General features: G+C 51.3%; 1 protein-coding gene across 1 annotated transcript; it reads left to right on the plus strand.

The window, feature by feature from the left end:
* Window positions 1–388: 388 nt before the first annotated feature.
* Window positions 389–18,422, plus strand: LOC128588000 (coiled-coil domain-containing protein 33-like). Its single transcript, XM_053594559.1, has 9 exons — window positions 389–490; window positions 14,609–14,774; window positions 15,005–15,093; window positions 15,284–15,415; window positions 15,508–15,619; window positions 16,469–16,635; window positions 17,012–17,113; window positions 17,628–17,714; window positions 18,225–18,422. The coding sequence occupies exons 1-9, from the start codon at window positions 422–424 to the stop codon at window positions 18,420–18,422; spliced, it is 1,122 nt and encodes a 373-aa protein (XP_053450534.1). The 5' UTR covers window positions 389–421.
* The last annotated feature ends 482 nt before the right edge of the window (window positions 18,423–18,904 follow it).

Consider the following 18,904-nt stretch of genomic DNA (forward strand, 5'->3'; position numbering starts at 1 on the left):
GAGCAGGACCAGGGAGACTCAGCGACAGAGGATGAGGCTAAGGGGCAGAGAAAGGGGAGACAGGGATGGGCTAATCCACCACAGAATGGAACAGAGGGGAGAGTTAAAGGGGGGGGGAGGAGACTGAGGTATAGCTGAGAGGCAGCTGAGCCTGAAGTGAGGGGAATCTGAAGGCCAGAGCTCTGCAGGGCCCCAAGGCCCTCCCCGGCCCTACTGTCTCTTCATGGTTCCTTGGCCAAGGAGTGAGCCCAGCCTGATCTCAGCCACCCCACCCTGGTTCCCCACCCTGGAACAAAGGGCAAGTGGCCCCATGGGCCTGCCTGCTTCCAGCTCAGGGCTGGGCTCAGTCACCAGGCAGGCACTTGTTGTAGCAACAGCCCCTGGGGACCCATCCTGGGAAACAGGACTGCTAGCAGTAAAGATGGAGGAGCCAGGGTCCCCGCCCCCTCCAGCCCCCAAGGCTGCCTTGGGCCTCGTTAACAGCCACTCTGTAAGTTGCCCCCACACCCACTAGTTCTGGAAGGATGGGTCGGCTCACTTAGAAGGCAGGTGTGCTGGTTGTGCTGCTGGGCAGCCCACAGAGGTATTCCCAAAGCTGGTGGCAATGGGGGGTGGAGCAGGAGAGGACCAGGACATTGGCCCCTAAATGTCCATGGTCACAGGAACCTTCTATGGGGCTCTCCCAGCCCCAGATAGGCCTCCCCTGAGCCCAAACACAGGAACCCAGAGCAAGGAGAAAGAAAGAGTTCTGGGAAAATCCCTTAATATGACTATTTTCTCCTGGTAACCCAGCCTGACCTCTGGTGTCTTAGAGGTCCAACCCCAGGTCCTAGAAAGAGACTGGCCTGGGCTGCCTGGTGAGCAGGCAGTACAGAGCTGTGATGCAGGCAGAGAAAGCAGCTCAGCCTCAGGCCAGGCTAGAGCTGCCTGGGTTAGCGATAACCTCATTCATTCTTACCCCAGTTACCAAAGCATTTCCTCTTCCACTGTGGCAGAACCCCAGAGTGCAACCCCAGCAGGGATTGTGCCCCCAGCATACAGATGAAAGGGCACAGAGCCAGCAAGGGCCTATCTCCAGATCACACAACAGCTGTGGGCAGGGGCTAGGTCAGAACCAGGGTCCTGGACCCCAGCCGGGGCTCCTCCCCCACCTCCCATGGGGCATTCCAGAGGTAGCAAAGCTTTAACCAGAAGGTGATCAGTGGGGAAGGGCTCTTTGACAAAGAGAGAGCACAAGGGATGGAGTCTGTCCCTCACCACTCCCCCAGTGCCCAACCCTCTCCTTCCCTGGGACAAGCTGCTGTCAGCAGAAGCAGGAGTCTGAGCCTTATGCCCCAGAAGGAGGGATTGATAGGGGGGCTTGGATGGCCTGGGGGTCTTCCTGGAGGAAGAGGGCCCAGAGTGGAGCCTAGAGTTGAGCAAGGTTCAGGAAGACCTGGGAGGGGACATGGGAATGGGAAGACAGCATCTTCCAGGAAGCCCCACCCCCACCACAGCCCAGCCTGGGTACTATTGTGCACCCCAGACCCAATTAGCGCGGGGGCCAATTAGACAGAGGCTGGGGTCAGCTGCTGGCCAAGGTCCCGCCACCCCTCAGAGCTTCACCAAGCCAAGCACAAAAGCTTTCTAGGCACCATCTCTGCTGCAGCAAGAAAGGAAAAAAGGCACAAAAGAAAGGGAAAATTCGCTTCTTTTGTTTCTTTGCTATTACTATGGGCTGAACAAAAGAAGCAACTGCCTCCCACTCCAGGAGGGCAGCTTCCACAGAGCAGGGTCTCTGTTTTAAGCAGCAATTTGCACAGAATTGTTATAGTTGGGAGGCCCAGATGACAGTTGAGGGGAACCAGGAGCGAACATCTTGGGTGAGCAGCATCCTGGTTCTGGAAACTTCTGCAACTCCTGACTGCCCTCTTTCCCAAAGCAGAGATCCCTGGGCTGGCACTCAACCCACCGCACTGCCTCTGTGACTGGTGCAAACTGCGAGGCCTGCTCCCGCTCTCTCCACATAGATTGATCTCTTCACTGCCTCCAAAGCACCAGGCCCGTGTTGGCCTCCATGCCTTTGCTCAGTCCCAACCCAGTCCAGTGAAATCTCACCTAGGCTTCAAAGGCCAAGCTCCATCCTCTCTCCCTGCCACAGCCCCCTCCCCCTGTGATTTATACCCCTAGGGCATGAGCTTGTGTACTCCTACTGAAAGTCTCCCCACCCCCCAACAAAGCTGAGTCTTGGTGCAAATGCTGGCTGCCAGGCCTTGCTGGAGAGAGGAGGAAGGGAGATATATATCAAGACAGAGCCCAGAATGGGGTCTGGGAGTCGGGAGCCCCCTGAGGTATTGGCAGATGGAGAAGGAACCCACTAGTGCCAGGCCTCCTTCAGGCTCCCACCCCAAGGACAAAGCCTCATGGCAGAGACCTCCCTGCCCAAACTTCCCACCTGTACCCTTTGTGTCTTGGAATACAGCCACCCTCACTAGGCCATGTCCTTGCTGCCTCAGTGTCCTCATCACCCAAAGAGGGTCATAGTCCTCCCTTGCCTGCCCTCTGGTGGTGACACAATTCAAAAGTGAATAGAAGGAAAGAAATAAGCTTCTTCTGGTGGCCAATGGATTCTGTTGTCACATGGTCCCAAAATGGGTAGGAAGGGAGCTTGGCTGGGTGGTCAGCAGCCAAGGACAGAGGGGCCAGGGACCCAGTGGCTTTGGCCTAAGTGTTTCTGGGAGTAAGGGGGCTGCTTAACTACAGTGAGTGCCTATCTCTGGACAAATCCCAGTCTCTTTCACCAAAGCTCCAGGCACAGGCTCCATCCTCTCCCTCTCATCCCTCAGATCTGAGCTCTTGTTCCCTGGGGGAGGCCAGCACTGATTTGCAAGTCGGATGTTTCCATTTTATTTTAAAGACATCCCCTTTGAAGGTAATGGAGAGCTTAGATTAGCTGAGACAGGCCTCTGACATCCTGAGAAGACCTGCAGGAGTCCTGCCAATCCAATGACAAGAAATCTGGCAGGAGCAGAATCTGGGTCAAAGATTTTCTGGAGAAAATCAGACAGAGAGAGAGGCCCTTCCCTACTGTCAGGGTCTCCTGGAGCTGGGGGGCATGGCATGCAAGGGGTCCCTGTCAAAGAGGGAGTACCAGGCTAGGGTGGGTCAGGGAAGTCTTCTTGGCAGAGGTAGGTAAGATTTGAAGATGGAAAGGGACCCAGAAGGCTGGAGCCACGGGTGGAGTGGCTGGGGCTAAATTTTGAAAGCAGGCATAGTTATGCTGAGAAGGACCACTTTGAAGTTCAAAATTTATCATGAGGGCCTGTGGAAGCCATTAGAGGGGTCTGAGAGGTAAGGGAGAATGTTCCAATTACTATTGTTACATAACAAACTACCCTAAAATGTGGTTTAAAACAATAATTTTTTCTTTTATAAATACATCCCATAGTTTTGTGGCTCAGAGACTCAGCCAAGGCACAGCAGGGTAGGCGCCTGTCTACTCCACAATGTCAGAGTCCTCAACTGAGGTGACTTTGGGGTGGGCCTCACCCTCCCCCACGTGGTTAGTCTGGGCTTCCTCAGTCTTGGGCCAGCAGGAAGGTAGCTGGTCACAGGGAAGAGTTGGGGTTATTTCCAGATGGGTTTTGTGCCCAGCCCCTGTCCTTCCCAACCAGCCTCACTGTCTTCCCTGGGGCTGGCTCAGGACAGAGGTCCTGGCAGAGGTTCACAATTTGCTATGTGACCTTGAGCACGTCACTGTACCTCTCTGGCCCCATCATCAGAACCTCTGAGCTGGGATTTTCAGGGCTAGAGGTCAGGGAAGGCAGGGTGGACCCCGTGAAGGAAGGATATGTGTGCCCGGAGCTGAGAACAGCCCAATTCATGCCACAACAGGAGCTGTGGTGTACTCAGGCCAGCCTAGTCTATTGCGGCTGCCGCTGGAACGTCTGTGGGAGGAGGCTGCCCTCTGCTGGCTGTAAAAGCAAACACATGCAGGCAGCTGGGCCCACCAGCGACTGATCCTTCCACCTGGGGACTCAGTGATGTGGTGGCTGCCCAGGGAAGGAGAAGGAAAAGAGGGTGTGTGCCCCATCCAGCAAACCAACCTTCTGCACCCACTCCACCCACTCCAGGCCTTGCCACCCACACTGCCCCAGACTGAGCAACCTGTCTCAGGCCTCTTTCCCCACTCCACACCCCCACATCTGCCTTCAGCCCCTGTTCCCCATGCATCCCTCTCTGCTATCTTCTGATTCTCCAATAAATCCTCTCTCCTCACCACCATGCCTCTCCTCTATGCTGTCCCCAGCTACCTGTGTCCCTGCTCAGCCTCAGTCCCCTTAGATCTCAGCCCACAACCCAGCATTCAGAGCACTGGCCAAGGTTGCCAGAGACCACCTCTCCAACCACATGCAGGGACTCCCCTGCAGATCTGGAAGTTACTAAGCCTTCTCTTGTTTTTTCAAGTCTTTTAAATTATGAACTGTGACCCAGAAACATTGTGTCACAGGTCACAATTTAAAAGACTTGCATTGAACAATATTATAGAATGCAGGCAATCTCCAGGTTACCAATGAAATAGGTTCTGTAGGTTTGTTCTTACATTGAATTTGTATGTAAGTTGGAACAGGTACATTTACCCATTACCTGTAATAGCCTCCATGTAAGTTGTACATCAGTGGATATTCATAACTTGGGAACTTAGTGTAATAGCCTCCATTTGTAAGTGCAAGTTATACATAAGTCAGATGTTTGTGACTCAAGGACTGCCTGTATAGCCAATTATTATAAAGCAAACATCCATGAAAGCACCATCCAGGTCAAGAACTAGAGCATCGAGAGATTAAAGATGGTGGCCGAATAACAGCTTCCCTCCAACTGGGAACAGCGAGTCTGGGGAGACAAGACTCCAGGCATCTCTGGCTGGTGGGATCTGCCTATAATCATCCCTTTGAGGATACAGGGAGCCAGCAAGGGACTTCTGGACCCCAAGAGGAGGACAAAAACAGTGGAAAACTGGCAAGTGGTTGCATGTGTTCCATCGACCTAATCACGCCGGCAACCGTAAGTATAAGCAGCAGTGAGACTGCAAACCGGAAAGGCCTTCCATGTGAACTGTTTCAGTGTTCTTGGACTTGGCACTCAGTTGAACTGCCTTGGGGAGAGCTTGAGCAGGAGTGTGGAGAACTTTGGGCATTGTCTGGGGCCCCAGACTGAGCCACTGAGCTGGGCTCAAGAAGCCATTGTGAAAGAACTGCCCCAGCAAGCTCCACCCTCAGGGTCTCAGAGCAAGGATCGGGCGGGTCAAAGTAACCTACTGACTGAGCAGCCTAAAGGCAGGGACTGAGCTGCCTTACAGCCTTAATCCTTAGGGCAGAGTGAGACGGTTTTGGCACACTGGAGCCTTGGGCTGTTGCCCTGGGTAGAGTGCCGTGACGTCACAGCTCATAGCAACCTCAAACTCCTGGGCTTGGCTCCACCCAGACCTCCATAAGAGCTGTGCAGCAACCCCCGACAGGTGACCCGCACCTACCGGGCCTCCACATTCCCTGACCAGGAACTGCGGGAGCCACGCAACCCTGTGTCCTCCCTCCTGTGTCCTCCCAGCTTCCACACTAGCCCGTTCATCTGCACAGGGACTCTGGTAGCTGCGTGCCCTTTGGAATCCTCCCTGCCTCTGTGCAGAGCTCTTCTCCTGGCCAGAGAATGCTGAAGCCTTGTGCTCTCTGTGCCAAAGTCACTGGGTGCCTGGCACTCCCAGAACCGTGTGCACCACCCCCAGCCCTGTTGCTGGATCCGGGTGTGTCACAAACCGGAGCTGCTTCCACAACCAGAACTCCCTAGCTAGAGCAGCCCCAGAGGAACTACACAGGGTCACTCCCTACAAAGATCCAGCAACAATAGAGTGATCCCGCTGGGGTCTAATCTTTGAGAGACACCTCCCCAACTCTGAGGACAGCCAGAGGCAACGGTGAAAAACAATCATGAGGCGAAATCAACAGAAAAACTCTGGCAATATGAACAATCAGAGTAGATCAACTCCCCCAAGGATCAATGGGGCAGAAACAGCACAAGACCCCATGCACAAACAAATAGCTGAGATGTCAGAAATTGAATTCAGGATCTGGATAGCAAATAAGATCGAATTAGAATTCCAAAAATTATCTCAAGAATTCAACGGATTCAAAGACCAAATGACCAAAGATTTCGACACATTGAGACAAGAAGTTGCATCCCTCAAAGATCTGAGAAACACAGTAGAATCCCTCAGTAACAGAATGGAGCAAGCAGAAGAAAGGATTTCTGACATTGAAGACAAAGCTTTCAAATGCTCCCAAACCCTCAAAGAAGAAGAGAAATGGAGAGCAAAAACAGACCACTCCCTCAGAGAGCTCTCAGATAATTTGAAGAAAACCAATATTTGTCTTATAGGGATCCCCAAAAGTGACGAAGTGGCTTCACAGGCACAGAGTCTCTTCTCCATGAGATTATGAAGGAGAACTTTCCAGACATGCCAAGAGATTCCGAAATTCAGATAGCAGACAGTTTCAGAACTCCAGCACGACTCAACCCAAATAAGACATCCCCCAGACACATCATAATCAATTTCACTAAAGTTAATATGAAGGAGAAAATTCTGAAAGCTGCCAGACGAAAGAAAACCATTACCTACAAGGAGAAGAATATCAGAATAACTGCAGATCTCTCTGCTGAAACCTTTCAAGCTAGAAGAGGATGGTCATCGACTTTTAATCTCCTAAAACAAAATAACTTTCAACCCAGGATCCTGTACCCAGCTAAACTGAGCTTCATTTATGACGGAGAAATTAAATACTTCAACAACATTCACATGTTGAAGAAATTTGCCACAACTAAACCAGCTCTCCAGGACATTCTTAGACCTATACTCCTTAAAGACCAGTGTAATTCTCCACCACAAAAGTAAACCCACCCAGAAAATTTTTGATCAAATTCCAACTTCCACAGTCACAAAAGGATTAAAAATGTCCACTGGTCTCTCGAAAGGCTTATCAATACTCTCAATTAATGTGAATGGTTTAAATTGTCCTCTAAAGAGGCATAGGTTGGCGGACTGGATGCAAAAACTCAAGCCAGATATCTGCTGCATCCAAGAATCACATCTTACATTAAAAGACAGACATAGACTCAAGGTGAAGGGATGGTCATCTATATTCCAGGCAAATAGAAAGCAGAAAAAAGCAGGCATTGCAATCCTGTTCGCAGACGCAATGGGCTTTAAACCAACCAAAATAATTAAGGATAAGGATGGACACTTCATATTTGTTAAAGGTAATACTCAATATGATGTGATCTCAATTATTAATACTTATGCACCCAACCAGAACACACCTCAATTTATAAGAGAAACTCTAACAGACATGAGCAACTCAATTTCCTCCACTTCCATAGTAGTTGGAGATTTTAACACCCCTTTAGCAGTCCTGGATCGATCCTCCAAAAAGAAGCTAAGCAAAGAAATTTTAGATTTAAACTCAACCATTCAACATCTGGACTTAACAGACATCTACAGAACATTTCATCCCAAAAAAACTGAATACACATTCTTCTCATCAGCCCACGGAACATACTCCAAAATTGACCACATCCTAGGCCACAAATCTAACCTCAGCAAATTTAAAAAAATAGCAATTATTCCTTGCATCTTCTCAGACCATCATGGAATAAAAGTTGAACTAAATAACAACAGGAACCGGCATACCCATACAAAAACATGGAAGCTAAACAACCTTATGCTGAAGGATACATGGGTTATAGACGAGATTAAGAAGGAAATCACCATATTTTTGGAACAAAACAACAATCAAGACACTAATTACCAGAACCTCTGAGATACTGCAAAGGCAGTCCTAAGAGGGAAATTTATAGCACTGCAAGCCTTCCTCTAGAAAACGGAAAGAGAGGAAGTCAATAACTTAATGGAACATCTCAATCAACTGGAGAAAGAAGAACACTTCAACCCCAAACGCAGCAGAAGAAAAGAAATAACCAAAATCATTGCTGTGAGCTGTGTGATGCCATGGCACTCTACCGAGGGCCATAAAGTGAGACTCTGTCTCTATAAAAAAAAAAAAAAGAAATAACCAAAATCAGAGCAGAATTAAATGAAATTAAAAACAAAAGAATTATACAACAGATCAATAAATCCAAAAGCTGGTTTTTTGAAAAGATCAATAAAATAGATAAACCTTTGGCCAACCTAACCAGGAAAAAAAGAGTAAAATATCTAATTTCATCAATCAGAAATAGTAATGATGAAATAACAACAGACCCCTCAGAAATTCAAAAAATCCTTAACGAATACTACAAGAAACTCTACTCTCACAAATATGAAAATCTGAAAGAAATCGACCAATACCTGGAAGCACGCCACCTACCAAGACTTAGCCAGAACGAAGTGGAAATGTTGAACAGGCCTATATCAAGTTCTGAAATAGCTTCAACTATACAAAATCTCCCTAAAAAGAAAAGCCCAGGACCAGATGGCTTTACATCAGAATTCTACCAAACATTTAAAGAAGAACTAGTACCTATACTACTAAACCTCTTCCAAAATATAGAAAAAGAAGGAATATTACCCAGCACATTCTATGAAGCAAACATCACCTTGATCCCCAAACCAGGGAAAGACCCAACAAGAAAAGAAAATTATAGACCAATATCACTAATGAATATAGATGCTAAAATACTCAATAAGATCCTAACAAACAGAATCCAACAACACATCAAAAAAATTATACACCATGACCAAGTCAGATTTATCCCAGGGTCTCAAGGCTGGTTCAATATACGTAAATCTATAAATGTAATTCAACACATAAACAAACTTAAAAATAAAGACCATATGATTCTTTCAATTGATGCAGAAAAAGCTTTTGATAATATCCAGCATCCCTTCATGATCAGAGCACTTAAGAAAATTGGTATAGAAGGGACATTTCTTAAACTAATAGAAGCCATCTACAGCAAACCCACAGCCAATATCATATTGAATGGAGTTAAATTGAAATCATTTCCACTTAGATCAGGAACCAGGCAAGGTTGCCCATTGTCTCCATTGCTCTTTAACATTGTAATGGAAGTTTTAGCCATTGCAATTAGGGAAGAAAAGGCGATCAAGGGTATCCACATGGGGTCAGAAGAGATCAAACTTTCACTCTTCGCAGATGATATGATCATATATCTGGAAAACACAAGGGATTTTACTACAAAACTTTTATGGAATATTATGCAGCCTTAAAGAAAGATGGAGACTTTACCTCTTTCATGTTTACATGGATGGAGCTGGAACATATTCTTCTTAGCAAAGTATCTCAGGAATGGAAGAAAAAGTATCCAATGTACTCAGCCCTACTATGAAGCTAAATTGTAACTTTCACATGAAGACTATAACCCAACTATAGCACAAGACTATGGGGAAAGGGCCAAGGAAGGCGAAGGGAGGGGGGAGGTTTTGGTGGAGGGAGGGTAATGGGTGGGGCCACATCTATGGTGCATCTTAGAATGGGTACAGGCGATTGCACTAATGTACATAGCTATGATTTAACAATAAAAAAAAAAGAAAGAAAGAAAAAAAAAAGAACTAGAGCATCTCCGGAACTCTGGAGCCTCTTGCGCCCCTCCCAGCCATACCCCTACTCTCCTGGAGGTGACCTCTCTGCCAGCTTCACTTCCTTGCTTTGCTTCTTTAAGCTGTCATCACCAAAGTATACCTCTTGGACCACTATGGCCTAGTTTTACATTTTTACCTTTATTGAAAGGGCACCGTGCTGTATGGGCAGTCTGCTCATCTTAAGGGGTGGGGGCTCACCCGCATTGCCTCTTGCTGTGGTTCCCTCTTCTCAATGCAGTGTGGTATCCACTGCATGGTCCCCCACCCCCGTCTCTGCCTGATAATTCCCGACTGTCTCACCAGCTCCTTGATGCTTCTGTGAAGGTGGGTTTTGTTGGCTACTCAGGCTATCTCCAGTGGCAAGTTTGTCTCTATTACCCAGCCTGCTGTGACCTGAGCAGGTGATCAGCTGTCCTGTTGTAGCTCTCTGCACCTCGGTTGGCTTTGCCAGCCAGCTTTCGCTCTTGTCCTCCTGCCTCTTTGACAATTGCCCTGGTCTTGAGGGCCCTTCTTCCCACCACTCTTTGTCCTCAAACTCCTCTCCTCATTTCAACTTATCCCCAACTCTGAAAATCCACTCCCTTCCCATGACTCCAGTCACACCACTGAGGGCTGCCCTCCCACCACTCTCTCCTACAAGGCCACCATGGGACACCTGTCAACCACCTCCACCCAGAGCCCCACAGGTATCTCAGCCCCAGTGTGCCCTCCTCCTCAACCCAGCTCCCCCTCTGCCCACTCCAGGGGCACACCTCCTCCACCCAAAGATCCCAGGCTCTGCTCCCTCTGCCCCCACCTCTCTTTGCTCTGCTCAGGGCCCCATTGTCTGCCTGGCCTGCGGCTGCATAGGTCCCTTGAGTCTCAGCCAGCTCCAGCTCTGGGCCTCCATCCCCCATCTGTCCTCAGTGCTGGGCAGCCAGAGGGGTCTTGTCACCACCTCCCACCCCAGCTTAATCCCTTCAGCAGCCTGCAGGATGGCATTCAACTCCTGAGACTGGCCTCTGAGGCCTCTGCAGCCACACCCCTGCACTGACTCCTGCACTCGGCCCTCCTCACACACACGCTAGCCTCCCTGCCTTTGCCAGTGTCTCCTCTGCCCAGGCATGGTCTCTCCACCCATAGGTGACACCTACTCTTCCCCCTAGAGTCAGCTCAGATTATCACCACCTCCAGGAAACCTTCCTGGATCCCCAGGCTGGGAAAGAACCTCCTCTAAGCTCCTCTCTGTCGCAGATGTCATTGCTGTCTCCTCAGTGTAGGTGGGAGATCACCTACTCCATGGCTCAGTATGGCACAGACCTGGCCCAGAGCGGGCACACACAGTGCTCAGCAAGTGATGGTGTTTATTGTGCTGCTTCTAACCTGGGCCTAATACTGAGTCTCTGCCACCTTGAGAACACCACTTCCAGCCTCAGTTTCCCCACCTGTATAATGAGGGTACAGGGCCCTTCTGGTCAAATAGTTAGTGGTAGCCACAGGCATATGTGGATGAGGTGGCCCAGATTCCACCACAAATGTTCATCGGGGCAGAGCTGCATTGCCCTCCTCAGGCTTTTGTAAAGACAATCACCACCCTCCTCCTTAATGGAAGCTGAGCCTCAGTTTCTGTAAAATGAGAGTGGTCACACAATCATCCCAGGGCTATTATAAGAATAATTTTTATTATGGGGGCAAGACATGACTGCAAGAGGGACTTTGCCTAACAATTGCAATCAATGTAACCTGGCTTATTGTACCCTCAATGAATCCCCAACAATAAAAAAAAAAAAGAATAATTTTTAAAGAAAAAACCACTCAAAGGGTGGTGCAGGGAAGGGAGGTGCCAGGGCCTGGTCTGGCCCTCCTCTCACTCCCCGGCACCCACAGCAGCCCCCTTTGAGCTGGGGTGACCTTCCCATTCCACAGATGAGGGCACCGAAGCTCAGAGAACAGCTGCCCCTTACCACAGGCAAAGAGGAGGTGTTGGTGCTTCAAAGGCCACCAGTGCTCAGTGGCAGTGGGACAATTTGAACCCAGGACCACCTGATATTTCTCACCTCGGCAGCCTCTGAGAGCCGGGCTCCTGGTGGTGGGGAGGAGGTGGTGAGCACTCAGGTGCTGTCACAGTGGCTTTGGAGTCAGTGGCCCTAGAGGACACTCCAGAGACAAGACAGGGTAGGGACCGGCATCCTGCCCCTCCCCCAGCAGGCAGTGGTGGGGCAGGACCACAACAGGGATGTGGGGCACAGTGTCTTGCATGTTCCCAAGGCCAGGCTGTGACGCAGAGCATGGCCTTGGGAGGGGGAGCTGGGGTGCGGGGGAGGTCAGGGCTGCCCACCTGCAGGCTCTGCCCTCCCAACCCAGCTGTGCTGCCCAAGGTCCCGACTGTGTGTTGGGGGAGCCGAGGAGGGAGGACATGTTCACAGGTTCGTGTGAATGTAGAGCACTGGCAGGACGGAGATCAAGGGGCCAGTGCCAGGCCCCCCCATCTGGGGAGCCCTCACTCTCAGAACGTGGCCAGGCTGCAGGGCAGAGGCAACGGACCTGTGGAAGGCTCCCAGGGTAGTCTTTGAGGGTTGGAGTCCAGCAGGGACCGTCTAGCTGAGGCAGTGACCCCATGCTCTCCCTCCATCTCCTTCTTTCTACCTGACCCAGCTTACTTCCTCTTCAAGGGAGGATGTTAATAGCAGGGGTCTGCTCACCGCTCCCAGGACTCCTGAGCTCATCCTACAAAGGATAAGCCCCTGAATGAGAAGAAGAGTGATCAGATTCAGCCCCAGGGGGTAGGCCCAGGGCCTGCAGCCACTTCCCTGTGGTGCCCTCCATGTACACACACACCCCAGTTACAGATGAGATCATATTAATCTGCCCTGTGCTATTTCATTTCACAATAGAATATGGCCATTCCTCTGTGTTAGCACAATTAAATCTAGGTCATTCTTTGTAACTCTGCCTGGGATCCAGAGACTCAGCTATGCCCTTGGTATAAGACCACAAACTGGGCTGCAATGAGCATCCTTGAACGTGTGTATGTTTTTCTCCAGGAGATAAACCTAGAAGCCAAGAAGCCCATTTGGATGCTACTATAATTGTCCAGAGCAGACATGATAAGAGTTTGAACCAAGCTGAAGAAAAAGGGAACAAATTTCCTTTGTCAAAATATCATGGGCTTTCTCTCCAGCCAGGCTGCTGGGCCCCTCAACCCCTGATCAGTCATGGGCTGCCGTAAATTGAAGGTCCTGAGCACAGCAAAAGAGGAGAAGGAGTCTAGGGGGGCAGCAAGGAGGAAGAGGAAGGCATCTGACCTGATGACTAAAGCAGCCAGTAGAGCATAAATGGGTTGGGATGAGAACAGTATCCTCCAAATTATACCTGCCTGGGCAGGGGCCCTGCGTGTGTGTGTGTGTGTGTGTGTGTGTGTGTGTGGTCTCTGGACTGAGTCTCAGTTAATGGTGCAGTCCAAGGACACCGGATGGGCAGATCTAGAGGAGCCAAGACTTGGAGCTCAACTGGGGCAGATGCTGAGAGATGGACCTGGCACAGGCACCAGTTTGAAGGAGTCCAGCCAGAAGGCTAGACAGTGACAGATGACAAGTGGTATCTGATGAGGCCCTATTGTCTGGGGACCTCTCCTTTAGAAGCCAAGGCCTGCCGTGCAGCAGGTGGCAGGCAGTGGCAGGGGAGCCAGGCCACATCCACAGTCAGCATGGGGTCGGGATGGGATCTGGGGACAGAGCTCTGCTTCCTGGGGGCATGAGTCCCCTCCCCCATGTGCGAGGCCTCCCACAGCTTCAAGAAGCCCAAGGCCACCAGGACTCAGCAAATTTTACTTCCCTGCTTCCACAGTCTCCCATATCCCAGCTCCTGCCGCCACCTCCTCTACCCAAATCTTTCTGGATTCATGTTTGGGATTCCCTTTTCTATTGTGCTATTTAGATTTAAGAAACTCTTCATGAAATGTTTGTAATTTCTGATTATAAAACAAATGCACATATATATAGCAAATTAATTTTCCTATGTATAGCATGTGTATGAGCAGACATGAATTTTTTTCCAAAATGAGTATTACACAGCTAGTCCGTTTTTGCAACTTGCTTTTATCACTTCTCATCACATTGTGAAGTGTCCACGTGTGAGGGCATCGTGGCAGGACTAATGCTTAATAACACAGGCTGATGGCCCAGCAGACCTGGATTTCAGATCCTGACTCTGTCACTCATTAGTCTTATAACTAAACAAGTTATTCACTTCTCTGAGTCTTGATCCCATCGATAAGTGGGGATGACTGTAGTACCTGTCCTCATAGGTTTGTTGTGAGGACTGAGGGAGGGCACAAAAAACATTTAGAAGCAGCCCGGGAACATAGTAAATGCTCAGTGAGCCTCAGATGCTAGATAATTGTTACTGCTAATCTGAAGACTGAGTGCAGCTTCCAGCCCCCACCTTGCAACCCACATCATGTAGCTGGATCCCAAACTCCACCCTGAGTCCTTACCTGGGTCTCCTGGGCCCACTATGGGTCCTTCGCTGACCGCTGGGCTGGCGGGGGAGTGGAGGCTGATGTGAACTCCCAAATTGCATTCAGGGGGATGTCTGAGAGGTTCTTCCCTAGGCTTTCAGTGATGTAGGGAAAAAGGAACCAGAAGAAGAGAATGGAAAGGGGAGAAGGCAAAGAGCCTTAGACTTGGGATTCTGTTGCCCAAAGGCTTTCTCCCCTGGCATCTGGGCCCTGGGTCCCCCTCTGCTGGTATCACAGTACATGCTGTGGTCCCTGGGAGGGAAGATTAGTGCAGCTGCCCTGTCCTGGCTGGGTGGGGGGTGAGAACCCAGTTCGTCACAACCACCCTCCAGAGACTTGCTAAGACTCAGGGGCATAGTGTGGGCTCAGTCCACTTGTAGGCCTTGGGGGGAACCCTCCAGCTTTCAAGTGTGGGTGAATATGTGGGATAGGGGCTCCTATGGGACAGAGGTCTCAGCCCTGGGCTCTGGGCTCCACAGGAGTTGAACAACTACCGGCGGGCCATGAAGAAGATGGCAGAGGACATCCTGTCGCTGCAGAAACATGCCAGCATGCTGGAGGGGGAGAACCGCACGCTGCGGAGCCAACTGACCGAGCTGGAGGCAGAAGAGGAGGAGGGCACAGCCCAGGAGGCCCAGAGTCTGGGTGAGACCACCAAGGGCATCCAGCTCCCTGCCTGGACCTGGGCTCTGGATTGTGTGGTGGGTGGCGAGGAGCTTTTCCCAGATGTGCATGCATCTGGACTCAGGCCCTCTCAGGGATGGGAGACAGAGAATGCAGTTCTGTCTCAAGCCCCAGGGCTAAGAGCCCCCTGCCTTCTCCCCACTAATTGGCAATTTGAGCTGTCTCACCAACCCCCACCCCCACCCCAACAGTGTCCATGAAGCAGAAACTGCTGCTGAGAGAGATGGACATGAAGAAACTGAGGGACAAGGTGCAGCATCTGCAGAACGAGCTGATTCGAGTGAGCCGGGACTGGGGCGGGCAAAGGGGGCGAAAGTGGGCGGTGTTGGGAGAAGTTCCTAGGAGCAGGAGGGACAGCAGGGAGAGGGGAGGGTGCCCAGCCAAGTGGAGGACTCAGCAGAGGGGCCTGGGTGGACCTCAAGGGCCAAGCAGGACCCCCGGGCAATCCATTTGTCCCTGCTCCCTTGCAGAAGAATGATCGAGAGAAGGAGCTGCTCCTTCTGTACCAGGCTCAGCAGCCACAGGCTGCTCTGCTCAAACGGTACCAGGACAAGCTGCAGAAGATGAAGGCGCTGGAGGACACCGTGAGGCACCAGGAGAAGGCAGGTGCCAGAGGGGCCACCCCCAGAGGCCCACCAATGACAAGCAGGGTATGGCCCCCCCCCGCCAGCCCAGTCTCTGCCCTGCCCTCCAGGTGATCGAGAAGATGGAGCGGGTGCTGGAGGACAGGCTGCGGGAGAGGATGGAGCCCCCGCCTCCCAGCAGGCTGCAAGGCAAGCCCAACATGGGTGCATCCGCTCCCCGAAGTGAGTGAGTCTGTGCCCCAGCTCTGCTCTCCCTAGGAGGCCCTGCCTTCCCAGAGCCACCTAGCTTCGGGAGAATCTGCAAAGGGGGCCCACTGCAGATCAGAGAGACCCAGAATTGTGCTGCTCTGTGCATGCTCCTTCAGGCACTGAGACTTCCAGAGGTGTCCCTTGGGCTCTCTCCTTCCCTGGAAACCCTTCAAGGCACAGTTGGGACACAGTGTGTGAGCCAGGCTTAAAGGAGGCGCCCTGTACACTAGAGCAAGCACAGAGGCACTTCCCCAGGCAGCAGTTCCCACCTTCTAACTCCAGGATGCTTCCAATTATTTGCCCTTCTCCTCATACCTTCAAAGCTTCTGCCTCTGCAAATGAACAGACATACTTTGATTACATCAATGACTTGTTCCCCCCACCATTGATGTTAACCAAAGCCACTGATAAGCTCTGATAAGCAGAAAGAACCAGGTGCCACCTTATCAGCCCAACGCAACGCAAGGGATTTCTGGAAACCCACCTGTGCAGCCTTGCCATGGTCCCCTGTGTGGCCAGCCCTGTGCTCAGTCTTCAGGGAGGGGGTGTGGAGGGTCCTAAAGGTCTTTATTGATAGAAATCTGAGCCAGCCTTTTAGGAACACTGAGGTCATCCAGGAGTCTAGGTGAGAGACCAAAAAGGCAAAAGGTCAAGCCTAGAAGGACAGCCTGAGGAGAGTGGACCTGATCCCACTGGCAGTAGGGAGACACTGAAGGCTTGGAAACAGATGGGGGCAGATGGGAGCAAAATGCTGGGCAAATCAGGGCAGGGCCATAGAGGCCGGAAAGCCCATCTCACCGACATCTGTGGCCTTATCTGCAGCCCTACCTATGCTCTCAGGCTCTGGCCTTCCCCTGGGTTCTACAGGAGAGAACCTGCCAGGCGACCTTTACTCAGTGCTGCTGGCAGAAAACTCAAGGCTGCGGGCAGAGCTGGATAAGAACCGCCACCAGTCAGCCCCCATCATTCTGCAGCAGCAGTCCCTGCCGGTAAGAGCCACTGGTACAGGCTTGGCTTGGGCTGCCTGTGCCAGTCACTGGGTGCCCAGCAATCACCCACAGCACAATCTAAGTTCAAGAGCTAGACTGGGAACTCGGCTTCCCAGGGTCTCCAATCTGGCTGGAGTCTCCTGGAATCTGAGCACTTAGGCCTTGCTTTTTTCCTCTGCGGGAACGCAAGAGTGTCACCTTTACCTTCATTCCTAGGAGAAAGCCAACCCCTAACTGACCCTTGATGCCTGAACCCTGACCCTTTTTGTCACCTGGCTGGCCTCTACCTGGATCCCACACAGGTCTCTCAGAACTACCTTCTGAGGCATTTCCTGGGGTTGGTGCAACTTTGGAGAGCCCTTTTCCCCCATCCCAGGTGGACCCCGGGGAGTTGGGAGCAGGAGGAGACTTGGCAGAGAGGCTGCAAGAGACAGATGGCCCAGGCCACTCCAAGTGCACAGACACCCTTCCCACACAGGTGGGTGTCCCAGAACCCAGAAATGCCCAGACCCCACCCCACTTCTGAGGCAGCTACAGTGCCCCCTGCTTTACATAGACCCCAAAACAAAAACATTTGGAATTAGAGAGGAGTGAGCAGGGCAGGGGCACAGCACAGTTTTCTCTGTACCCCAGATTCACGGGAGGTGAGTTCTACCTGGAAACACACCTGATGCATGACATCCAGGTAAAGTGTGAGGGCTGGGCATCCTTGCTCCACAGAGACCTCCAGTTCAAGGTTCCTTTCTGTGCACTAGAGGGAGCTCCCGGATGCATTTTACATTTTTAAAATAAGATATGGTAAAAACTTCACGCACCCAAATCTCTGCAGGGAAACAGCTGTGGCAAAAGCACATTCTGAACTTCAGGAAGAGCCTGAGTCTGAGACTCCGCACCAGAAAGCTGGTCTCACCCTCAACACCGTATGGTTTCCTGACCTCACACGTCCAGCAGCCCCCAGCAGGGCCCATTTGTGAATTCTGCTTTGCCCACAGGATATCCTCAGCAGTTCCTCAGACAAGTTTAACCTCCTGGCCAAACTGGAACGAGCTCAAAGCCGGATCCTGTCCCTAGAGAGCCAGGTGGGTGAGGTACAAGGGTGGATCAGGCTGGGCCAGGCTCACTGTACAGTTGTGACAAAGATCAGTGCTCAGTGTGTGATCAGAGTCAAGGCTCAGTCTGAGTAGGATCAGGGCTCAGTGTGTGAGCAGGGTCAAGCTTCAGTGTCTGAGGAGGATCGGGGGTCAGTGCGCGAGCAGGGTCAAGCTTCAGTGTCTGAGGAGGATTAGGGGTCAGTGCGTGAGCAGGGTCAACCTTCAGTGTCTGAGTAGGATTGGGGGTCAGTATGTGAGCAGAGTCAGGCTCAGTCTATGACCAAAGTCAGTGTGAACTCAAGATAAGGGCTCAATACATTGTTGGAATGCAGAGAAGACTCATTTGTGTTTTAGACTGTCTTATTATTTGGCCTCTCACCCTCACCCCTGGTACCCCAGAGGTCTCTTGGGAAGGTGTCAAGCCTACATTGTCCACAGCTGTCAGGGATGTGGCTTGCTGCCCACTGGGCCTCCAATTGTCCTTCTCTTTGTCTACAGTTAGAGGACTCAGCTCGACGCTGGGCACGTGAGAAGCAGGACTTGGCCATACGGCTGCAGGAGCAAGACAATGGCTCCAGATACCCCTCAAACTCCATCATCACAGAACAGCCAGTGAGTGACCCCTCCAGAGGAGCTACTGGGGGTTCAGGTGATAGAGCAGGAAGCCACCCCATCCCCCAAGTTACCAGGCCCTGAGAAAAACCACTGGGGGGCCAACTCCTGGGCCCACAGCCAGAAGTCCTAGGAACCAATTTCTCCACTGTTACCAGCTAACAGCCTTTCCTGGTCTTAGTCTTCCTGCCTGGCTGAGGAAAACAGAAACACTCTGACAAGACTAATGAGGAGGTGACTGTGTAGGGTGTGCTGACTCTGACTGTACTTTAGGAACTGACGTTGCTCACGACAAAGTAGCTTGTGACACCACCTGGCTCCACAGTGCCTCAGACAGTCCTGGTAGCATGCCCTTTCTAGGTGGCTGCAGTGTGCAGATAGGCTCCCAAGAACAAACAGGCCTACTCACCACTTCCCCTCAAGCTCAGTCCTGGGACCACCTAGCCCCTGGGGCAGCTCTTCTCCTGCTCCTGAGCCAGCAGCACTTTGCTCATGGCCACAGGCTCAGCAGCTCCTGGGAGAGGCTTAGAAGAATGAGGGAACCGACAGGGGACATAGGGCTACCT

The sequence above is a fragment of the Nycticebus coucang genome, chromosome 6, assembly GCF_027406575.1.
Source record: "Nycticebus coucang isolate mNycCou1 chromosome 6, mNycCou1.pri, whole genome shotgun sequence".
Taxonomy (NCBI): Eukaryota; Metazoa; Chordata; class Mammalia; order Primates; family Lorisidae; genus Nycticebus; species Nycticebus coucang.